We start from the raw sequence: 10,331 nt of genomic DNA, 5'->3' as shown, positions 1-10,331 counted from the left end.
TGGTGGAGGACGCGAAAGCGCGAGGGCGCGTAAAGAGCTTGCATGAAAAAGCTGCTGCTGCTGCTGCATACCTAAGTAGCAGGGGTCTTCTACATACACCCCCGTGGGGGTCCCTTTCATCCCATCTTTCAAACGTAAATTCTCTCTCTCAAGATAAACCATATACCGGTACATTGCATCAATTGCCTTTGCTTGCCAGACGGCAATGGGCAGCAGGAACCGGCAGCTGGCACGATAGAGCTGCATAGGCCAGGGTCTACGTACATAATGGATGCAACCACTTACTCTTGCCCTTGCACATACGTATACTTGTAGATATCCGGGTAACCGGCGGTCGAATTGGAGGCAAGGTGAACAGCAATGGAGAAGGTGCACGAGAAAGGGAAAGGGAACAAAAGAAGCGTACTGGCGGGGTCGCAGTAAACTTATTGACGGATACGATCGTTGCCTGGTAAGAATAGATAGCCGAGGGCCCAGGCTAGCTAACCGAGAAGAATAATGCATCTGAAGCTTGAACGAAGAAAAGCTGATAGTGGATATTGATTCTGACGCTCTGCTGGCTGTTGAGGTAGAAGAGAGGTGAATAAGGACGTTTTAGCCCCCGTGACTCTGCTAGAGTTGACTTTCAAGGTGAATAGCACACCTACGGGCCCCACTTAAAAAGCCTACCCTTTCCCTTGAGCCCTCTTGGTTTCCCCCATCTTCTCCCATCTTGAACCTATCAACCTTTTTTCATCACCCAACTGGTGCAGCCACTTGCTTATCAGAAATTCTTGCACACCTTTTCCTTTACCCCAAAACAAGAGCTCGTGTCATCAACCACCATGCCTTCCGTCTGGGACCACAAGGCCGACAAGGACCTGCTCCTGACCATCATCGACGAGGGCTCCTTGAAGAGCATTGCTTGGCCGAGTATCTCCAACAAGATGGCCGATAAGGGTTACAGCTTCACTCATGAGGGATGCCGGTCAGTAAACCTCTCCTCTCGTTGATCCCATCTCCCTCATCTCCTGGCCCTCATCCCGTTCGTCCGAATCTTTTGGGTTGTCGGCCTTCCATCTGCATCAAGCCGTCAGCGCAGATGTGTAGGTAGCGGGACCTCACCTTTCAACAACAACATCCGCTCCTCTTCCTCTTCCTCCCATCTGACATGAACACAAATCGACCTCTACCACCACCACCACCCTATCTATACGCACACTGAAAGCCTGCTGCTAACATCATCCCCAGCCAACACTTCCAGAAGATCCGCAAGGAAGCTCGAAACGGTCACAACGCCCTCGAAACCCTCGCCCCCTCTCCATCCAAGGCCAAGGCCAAGGCCAAGGCAGTCACCACCCCCCGCAAGGCCTCCAAGAAGGAGAACGCTCCATGGGCCGACGGCGACGACAACAAAGACGACTATGAGGACCTCCCACCACCATCGTCCAAGCGCAAGCGTGAGGTCAAGAAGGAGCAGCCTCTCGATCAGGAGAGCAGCCAGGCCTATCAATTCAAGGTCGAGTACATGGGTGACGTTAAGCCTCAGATCAATTTTGAGAACGACGAGTAAGTCACAACTTGCCAGACTGGGTGACGCCCTTGGATGTTTTGCTGACAAGTGAAATTCAGAATCTACGACTAGACTGCTCGAGGGGGCGAGTGGGTCAGGCTTCTTTTCGCGGTCGGAGCCGGAGCTCATGAATTTGTGGCGCCCCTTCTTCCCGTGATTGATATCCTCGGACTTTGCCCGCTATGCTTTCTCTTCTGCTTTTTTGCGGTGCTTTCGGTGGTGATATGCGGCGCCTGATTTGCGTGGATACTTGCGACGGCGTGTTGCTGGGACTTGGACCTTTGGTCAGGCTGAAAGGGGGTAACTACTCTTATGCTGAGGGCTCACGTACATGAAATGAAACATTGACCTTGAACATTTTATCGTGCCGGTGACTGCTAGATAAACGTGTCAGGGTTTACTCGAGGCCAACCTCATGTGGATACAAGAACCTCGCGACGGGATTCCATCCCAATCGGTATGGGATTCTCCGTGCGTGTAGAGGGTTTGCTGTGCAGGTTGACAGACCCTCGGCGTGGATTGAGAAGTGGACAAGCTGAGCTTCGAACACTTATTACCCACCTACTCAAAACTTAGAAAGCTATTACAGGAGACTGCTGAGAACGTCATTCAGTTGAACAGCATTACTGAGCTGTGAACCAGCTGCAGACGCATAAGTGTAGAGCAAAGAAAGATGCTCCCCCATCCAAAGGAAAAAGAAAAAAGAGAAAAAAAAAAAAAACACGCGAAAGGTAACAATCCTGCACACGGTTGCTGTATATGCTTTCTATGGAGGGGGTATCTCTATCATCAGAGTACTGTCCCTCTGTTCTGCTTCAAATCCGAGACCTTCACGTCCCTCCAAAGACTCACCCATACAAACCCAAACATCAAGGCAGCCGTCCCCGCTATGCACATTCGCATCTGCGCAACTCCGTATGCGGCTACAATCGCATCTCTGACTTCGGAGCCCCTTGGGTAGCTCAATTGCAACGCCAGGTCTTCGTAGATGGCAGTTGCATTGCCTTTCGCATACTCTGGTAGTCGTTCGAGGAGTGCTCCGGGAAGTGTGTTGGTCCAGATAGCTCCAGACACCGAACTTCCGACGGCGCCTCCGATATTAGAGACGAGACCCAAGAGAGCAAGTATGGCAGCGATCTGCGCGTGTTCGACTACCGCCATGACGGCCATTTGCTCGCATATTACTAAGGCACCTCCGGCGATGGCAATAAAGACTTGGCATCCCACCACATATGCGATGTTCTGGTATGGCTGTCTAAAATAGATCATTGACGCTCCACCGACGAGCCTAGATGATCGAAAACTCAGCAAGTGTTGAATTTCAGTTTTCTGGGGAGCAGTCGCAGGAGCAAAGATTTTCCAAGACTCAGGAGAGAGAAAATGGCTACTGCCCGATTATCCTTACTCAATTGGCATAGCAATCCAGGCGATCCATTTGAAGCGTCCCGTGACGCGGATAAAATAGCCCGTTACTAGAGACATCAAACAGGCCCCAATACTAAAGATATTGCCGATGTAGCCAGCTTTGGAGATGGACAGGCCATTTACGACCTGAAGATAGGAAGTGAAGTAGCCGTCCCAGCAGAAATAGGCGACGAAGCGGGTAGCACACAGCAGAGAGGCACCGATTACAGTTCGGTCGCAAAGGAGATGGTAAGGGATGAAAGGTCGGGTGGCATAGAAGCGTTCCCAGAAACCGAATATTATGAGGAGAATTAAGCCGATGAATATCATGGAGACTATAGAGGGAGACGTCCAGCTATTGTCTGCGTAGCCTGTGATGGAGAAGGGGAGCAGGAAGAATACTAGGCCTGCGGATAAGAAGAAGACTCCATATGCTACTAAATATTAGCTGAGAATAGAGAAAATGTATCAGGAGATGTATTGTAAATAATTTACCATCAAACTCTTCAACATGATGCACGAATGCCTCCTTCCAACTTCTTTTTGCAGGCACACTCGACAATACCCCGATTTGTTTTGCCTTGAGCTGATTTGTGAACAACATGCCGAAGATCGGCGCAGCAAACATGGGCGTAAGGATTGCGGATAGGCCAAATGCCCAACGGAATCCAATTGTTTGGTATATCGTTTGAGATAGTCTTGGTCCTATGATCGTTGTGGCAATATATGGAGAAGAGGCCACCGAGATAGCCAGAGCTCGATTCTTTAGTGAAGAGATATCTGCAATTACTACATTCATCGTGAGGGATATGCCTCCAAATCCGACGGCATAGCAGACCTAGATCTGTCAATAGTGCACAAGAGACGCCTTTCCCACGCCCCGGGGTATGCGAACCTGTGCCACCGCATATGTCTCTATGTTTCTGCATATTGCCATGAGCAGAAGACCTGTGGTAGCGATTAAAGTCATGAAGGCAAATCCTTCGGCGCGACCCCATAGATCCAATAGTTTCGCGATGGGCAAACGCAATACCCCATTCATTATTGCCGACACTATGCCTATGACGGGTATGAGAGAGAGCGCCGAAAAGTCGCTGACCACGTAGGGCATGAGGTTCTGGGTCACTTGTCCCTGAATAGAATTTAGGGTATATATGAGAAGAATACTAGGGCGTTATTAGCATCCAGCTGTGCGGAGGAGAGGTAGGATATATCCGGCTCACAAAAAATAAGTCCATCTCAAGGACGTTTTCGACCATACAAGAGTGATCGCCTCCACAGATTGGACCCCTTCCTGCGCATTTGGGTTGACCTGATTCTGAGCATTTTTATGGTAGGGGTGATTGTTGTTGTTGTTGTGGTTGTAGTTATTGTCTTCCTCGTCGCCGAGCAAAGGCGTTCTTTCCGTGCCTGAGACTGACATGGAAGCAAGCGTACTCGATGATATCAGGGGGTCCGCCGGCCCCATGGTCGGTAGTGGTAGTTGTAGTTGTAGTTGTAGTTGTGGTAGAGTAGCGAGTGACTGTTCGTTACAAGACTCACTGTCGATAATCACCCAACTATATATCCAAAGGTTGCTGGGGACCAGTTATCGGAATCGCATCTTGTCAGAAAAAAACAGGACAGGACAGGACAGGACAGGACATGACAAGACAGATCAGATTTCGGTTCAGATCCGACTAGTCCTGCCACGAGTCACACCTGCAGGAACGAACAGCCGAGAATCCACCATCGGGCGTTCCAGGGAAGGGAAGGGCAGGGTGTAAGTGGGTAGGTAGGTAGTAGTTGTATTTGTATTTGTAGGTATTTGTACTTGTACTTGTGGCAAGGTTTGGGTTGGCTAGCGGAACGCAACGAAAGGATCCTGAATCCATAGGAATGTGAGGGTAAGGGTGAGCGTGGGGGTGAGGGCGAGGGTGAGGAATGACTGGAGGCTGACTGGAGGCTGACTGACGCTGGTCGGGCGAGGGATGGTTGAGCACGGAGGGATGGTTGATGGCATGGGGGCGACGAGGGATCGAGGACGTAGAGTACCGGTACCGGTACGTAGGTAGAGTACGTACTCCGTCGACAAGGCTGAGTCATTATCAGATCATCTGATCTGATAAGTGGCAGCCCCGCAGCCGCCCCAACCTAATCGATGGACACTTCCCGCGCTTGGCGCCACTGGCTGGCTGGTAGACGGGCTAGCTGGGTTCACGAGGCCTTTCTCATACAACTGTCAACAAAAGGTACAATGCCTGAATGCCTATAACACAACGACAATAATTCCTACGCATGTACCCAAACGACCGGCTCCCTTGTACGAGAACTGTCTCAGCTTCGCGACGCCGACAACCCACGGATGCGAACAACTGCTTCCCGAGTCTAGTCCCCTGAATGAATTGTTTGTAACCGGGACGACCTCGTCTCGCGAAACTCGGGATGAATGCTCTATCCGTTTACTCGAAGTAGAAATAGAAGCAATTGAGGTTCAGCAGGACTATAAAGTCGTCATCAAGCTTTGAAGCACAGTAATATCTGTATGTAGGAACGTTAGTTTCCAGAAACGCGGACCAATACGCGGGGGAAGTGAGGTCACGAGGTGCTCCGTCTGGATCACGTGGAGGAGTCCGGTCACGAGAGTAAGGTCGCCAAGCATCTCGGTCGCGATCAACCCTACTTCAACATCATGAACCAAAATTCAACATCAAATCTTCACCTCACTCTACACTACCGCCGTCGATATATGCTCACCGGCGTCGCATCGTAGACGCAGCCGCCGCTATGTTTACATTCAATAGTCTCTGGGTGGCATCTATTTCGGGCTCGTTTGAATGAGGGGCCTACCCCGGGGTCACCAAGACGTATGACACGTACGGCCTCAGCCATTCCACGACATCACATCCCGATCGACCAGATGCGAGTGTAGGGCAGCACATTTGAGCCTCGATCAACCTCAGCCCGAGTCTCCTGTCCTGATCTTCATCGTACAAAAGAAGACCACTCGATGTTCATCTGTGCATCTACGCGCCGGGTTGGCGATTGCTACCCGCTGCAGCTTCTCATAGGTGCACCCAGCTGCAGGCCAGCAGCGCCAACCACTCCCTCTCCCCAGCCTCTCCGAAATGTCGAGCGCGCCATTCGATGAATCTCGATGCTAATTTTGGCTGCAGAGATTGTTTTTCGGTGATGCTTCGCACAACGGCCTAATGCAAGTCACTATTGGCTACCGATCACGCATGGCGGCGTGGCGTTGGCAATAGCATCCTAAAGTGCTGCTCGTCCGGCTGTTTTTTGGTGGGCCCTTTCCACGGCAGTGCCATGGAGAGAGGCATTATAGCGCTCTAGGAAGAGATTGAACTGCAGATTCAGTCAAGTCGGCGCGTCTAGCTTCGTCTCCTCCTCCTGCCACAGAGTGCTGCAGGCCCAATCTGGGACCCGGCGGTCAATCTCAAGCCTCTGCCCGACTCTTAGCGCTACTCAATGGCACTAGTGTGCTGGCAAGAATCGCTGTGATCGTATAAACCATCTGATCTCCCACGAATTTGAACTGGCTACCCAATCCCTTCTCATTTCCTTTCTGGCTCAGCCATCATCGGTGCTGTCACTGTTGCTGATCTTAAAAGTCTTTGTTGATCAAAGCATACTATCATTTATAATCTTTCCATCTCTCATCGTACCCATCTTTTCATTCTGACGCTGGCCGTCGACTATCCGTAAATATTTTCTCGGTTAGCAGGGTCGCAACAGCAAATTCAACCAGCGCCTCTGCATCGACGAAAATGGGGGCGTTAGATCTTTTGCCAGCTTCAACATACATGCCTCCATCGCCTGGGCGGGATCTCAGACGACGGAGGTCACTTAATACTATAATGGAAGTCGACGAGGAGTCGGCACGAGGGTCTGTAATAGAAGTGCACAGGGGTCGAGATGTATCTGCAAAGAAGGCAAACTGGCTTTCGCCTCTCAGCGATCACTTCCCAACCCCCCGAGGCAATCACTTCATGTCCGCACCTATCCCGCAGAGCGATGAATCTTCAGACGCTGGTAGCATTTCTCCATCTCTCGCTTCGGCACCCTGGACCCGAGATAGTTACACCACCGAAGCTACCGAATTCGACGATCTCTACGATGTTTCTTCGGATGAAGAAGACAGGCAAAGGAAGAACGCTGCCAGACGGAACAGTGCTCGCCAGGCCACACAGTCCAAGGGATCTTCGGCCGATTCAAATGCAGCTAGGAGTTCGAGAACTTTCCTACCTGCTCTTGTCATTCCCTCTCAGGGGGCGGGAGATCCATGGCCAGGAGTTGCAGCTTTCAAGGCAATGACTTCCCCGGTCCCACCTACACCACCACCTAAAGTCCCAATGTCTCCCGCGATCTTCAAGTACCTCCAGTCCCGGGAGGTTCCATCATGCTCCGCTCCACCATCCCTGGACGGCAGCTTGACTTCCGATCAGATGGCCCAGATGTCTGCTCCACCTACGCCGGATATTGGAAATGGGAGCGATGCTGACAAAGACGAATGGGGGACAGGCGTTCAACTACAACCTGCTGCTATGGCAACACTACAAGCGCTTTCTGGGGGAGATTGTCTGTTCGAGCAGCAGACCGAGCAAGTCATCGAACTGACCCACATCACCCCAGAGGTCTCGCCCGTACGAGAGATGCAGCAAAGTCTCCCCCCGCTCGTAACCAACATCCACCGAAATGACTCTATCATCCTCTCGCCAGAACAGCAGCGGTCACTGAATGCCCTCACTCGACTGGAGATTCCATCTCCAGGGGGCTTCTTCTCCGCTCTGTCCCCTGGCGCGAAACACACTTGGCATCTGGTAGCATACACTCCAGAGTCAGCTCACCCGCCTTCCTCGACCACAGCGGAGCAGTTCTACAAGACTCCCTGGACGTCTACTCCTGTTGAGCGAATTGTTGAGGTTCCGGAGACGATGTCCGACGGTATTCCCACGGCACGACCCAACTTGACTCAGCTCAATTTTGCCCGGACCATCCGCCCGGAGCTAACTCACGAGAATTCAGACGAGACAGTCACCGGCCTGGACATCTTCTCTCCAACGGACGAGGAAGTCATCCCAGACGAAATCCTCACTTACTACGCCTCCGGCCCAGCCGAGAAGTCGGAAGATGTCGCAGTCACCAACCTCGACCGCACCACCATGTGGCTCACAGCACAATCCTCATACCTCTCCGAACTCATCAATCCTACAGAGGAGCACGATGACGAAGCCACTCTCCTCAAACGGGCCGCAAGCACCAGATCGCAATCTCAAATCCAAACCTTCATCGCTGCCGAATCCGAGTCACCACCGCGCAAGACCGTCCGTTTTTCCGAGATCGTATCAACATCCACCGAATTTGACTGCCCTCTTCCCAAGATAACGGCCCAGGAATCCGCTTACTATCGTGCCTTTCAAGCTATTCTGGCCCGCTCCCACCACAGAGACACCTTCGTCCACCGTATCCCACGCTTCGAAGCCCTCCAAGCCCAAAGAATCTCCTTCCCCCTCGCCCACCGCGCCCAGCTCCTCGGCAAATACCAACTCTCTGTGGTTCCAATGTCAGCAAAGCGCCGCCTCTCCGCCAACGTTGCGCGCGGTGACGAAATTGCGCCTGAGGATCCCGCCAAGCTGAAACGCGACAGGGAGTACGAAGCCTCCTCGCAAATGGCTGCCGCGAACTGGAACGTGCAAGCTCTTAAACTACTCAATGGTGGCCGCTTGATCGCAGCCCCGATCGCTAAGCGACTTGCTCGCTTGTCATCTCTAGGCCCCAAAATAGCAGCCGACGGCACCTTGAGAGAACGAGCAAGGATCCTAGATCTAGGAGGTCAAGCGACGTGTGACTGGGCATGGCACTGCGCCAGCGAGTACCCCAATACGAAAGTCTACACCATCACCACCAAGTCCCTACGCCAACTCTCCAACTCCAACATCCGTGGCCCGGCCAACCACCGCCACGTAGCCGTCGACCGCCTCGTCAAACTGCCCTTCAAAGACAACCAGTTCGACCTCATCTCCGCGCGGGAGATCTACAGCATTTTGAGAGAGCAGGCCCCCAACGGTGAAGACGAGTGGGAGGCATGTCTCCGGGAGTGTATGCGCATCCTCAAGCCAGGCGGCTACCTCGAATTCTGCATCATGGACGCGGACATCGTCCACGCCGGGCCGCGCGGGCTCGCCCGATCCGTGGAGTTCTGCTTCCAGCTCAAGAGGCTCGGTTTCGACCCGGCGCCCAGCAAGCGCTTCCTCTCGCGCCTGAGCGCCGCGGGCTTCGTACACGTGAAAAGGGCGTGGGTGTTCCTGCCGATGGGTCCGAAGCCGAGGGGAGGGCAGAAGGTCGAGAGAGATAGCAGGGGCGTGGAGAGGAGGCTCGTGGAGCTGGAGGCTATGGTGCAGGGGAGTACGGGGGATGCGGCGAGCGTGTGTGGGGTGGTGGGCGGCTGGGCGTGGGAGAAGTGGGTGCAGAGGTGTGCGGTGCTGACGGGGGGCGAGGCGGGTGTGGAAGGCGTGGCGGACGTGCTGGAGGAGGGGAGGGCGTGTGGTGCCGGGTGGAGGACCGTTAGTGGATGGGGAAGGAAACCGCTGTAGGTATGATGGTGCGTCAATGTTGATACTCGAGATATAAAAAAAAAAAATTGGGGGGAGGGGGTGGGGGGGGGGGGGGGGGGGGGGGGGGGGGGGGGGGGGGCGTGGTTCTGGCTTGGCTTGGATGGGCCACTGGACTCTTGAAAGAATGGTGCTGAACAAAACGGTTCCGGGTCTCCTACTTTTCTGTAACTATATAACACTCTACCGTATTTCATTTAACATTTGTCAATCAAGCTGTATTTATTTTTTTGAGCCACATATCTCTCCGTCCTTTCCTCTCTCCTCTTCCTCTCCTTCTCCTTCCCTCTCTCTCTCTTTTTCCTCTTCCTCTCCTCCTTCCCCCCATCCACCTTTTTTTTTTTCCCGTGAGAAGAGGAATCATATGTACATAGCCAGCTAGACAGCCATTATAAGTAAATAATCCACCGACAATACAATAAGTACAATAAGTACAAATAGAGTAACATGATGAATCAACGCAACATCTCATCTCATTTTCTCATTATTACACATTAGAATTCACAACGAGCTAACTAACTAGCTAGCTAGCAAACTAGATAGGTAGGTAGGTAGGTACGCCAAAGGCTATGCAGCATCCATCCACCCACCGCCCCCTCCCACGCATTCAATATTTTCCTTTTCCTTTTCCTTTTCCTTTCCATAAGAGCGCCATAGGGAGAAGAAGAAACCCCACCCCCGAATATGCCACAGCAGCAGAGCAAAGCAGAGCAGAGCGCTACGTACGAGTCTAATACAGTATCGTGTTCACATCCTCTCCTCATATC

The 10,331-nt window shown here is 52.5% G+C and overlaps 3 protein-coding genes across 3 annotated transcripts; 2 read left to right on the top strand and 1 right to left on the bottom strand.

Moving 5' to 3' along the window:
- Positions 1–824: 824 nt before the first annotated feature.
- Positions 825–1,624, top strand: L3040_009539 (uncharacterized protein; the record flags this gene model as incomplete). The annotated part of the gene is made up of 3 exons (XM_007293342.1): positions 825–967; positions 1,231–1,548; positions 1,612–1,624. 3 exons carry the CDS (start codon positions 825–827, stop codon positions 1,622–1,624), a joined length of 474 nt encoding a protein of 157 aa, XP_007293404.1.
- Positions 1,625–2,341: 717 nt separating this feature from the next.
- On the bottom strand, positions 2,342–4,424 carry L3040_009538 (uncharacterized protein; the record flags this gene model as incomplete). Its single annotated transcript, XM_007293343.1, has 5 exons — positions 2,342–2,840; positions 2,958–3,390; positions 3,452–3,794; positions 3,852–4,122; positions 4,180–4,424. The coding sequence occupies 5 exons, from the start codon at positions 4,422–4,424 to the stop codon at positions 2,342–2,344; spliced, it is 1,791 nt and encodes a 596-aa protein (XP_007293405.1).
- A 2,518-nt stretch (positions 4,425–6,942) lies between these two features.
- L3040_009537 (uncharacterized protein) lies at positions 6,943–9,546 on the top strand (the record flags this gene model as incomplete). Its single annotated transcript, XM_007293344.2, has 1 exon — positions 6,943–9,546. One exon carries the CDS (start codon positions 6,943–6,945, stop codon positions 9,544–9,546), a length of 2,604 nt encoding a protein of 867 aa, XP_007293406.2.
- Between the last annotated feature and the right edge of the window lie 785 nt (positions 9,547–10,331).

The sequence above is a fragment of the Drepanopeziza brunnea genome, assembly GCF_022702325.1.
Source record: "Drepanopeziza brunnea f. sp. 'multigermtubi' strain 214-2 chromosome Unknown ctg19, whole genome shotgun sequence".
NCBI lineage: Eukaryota > Fungi > Ascomycota > Leotiomycetes > Helotiales > Drepanopezizaceae > Drepanopeziza > Drepanopeziza brunnea.
This window is presented reverse-complemented; position numbering and strand designations above follow the sequence as displayed.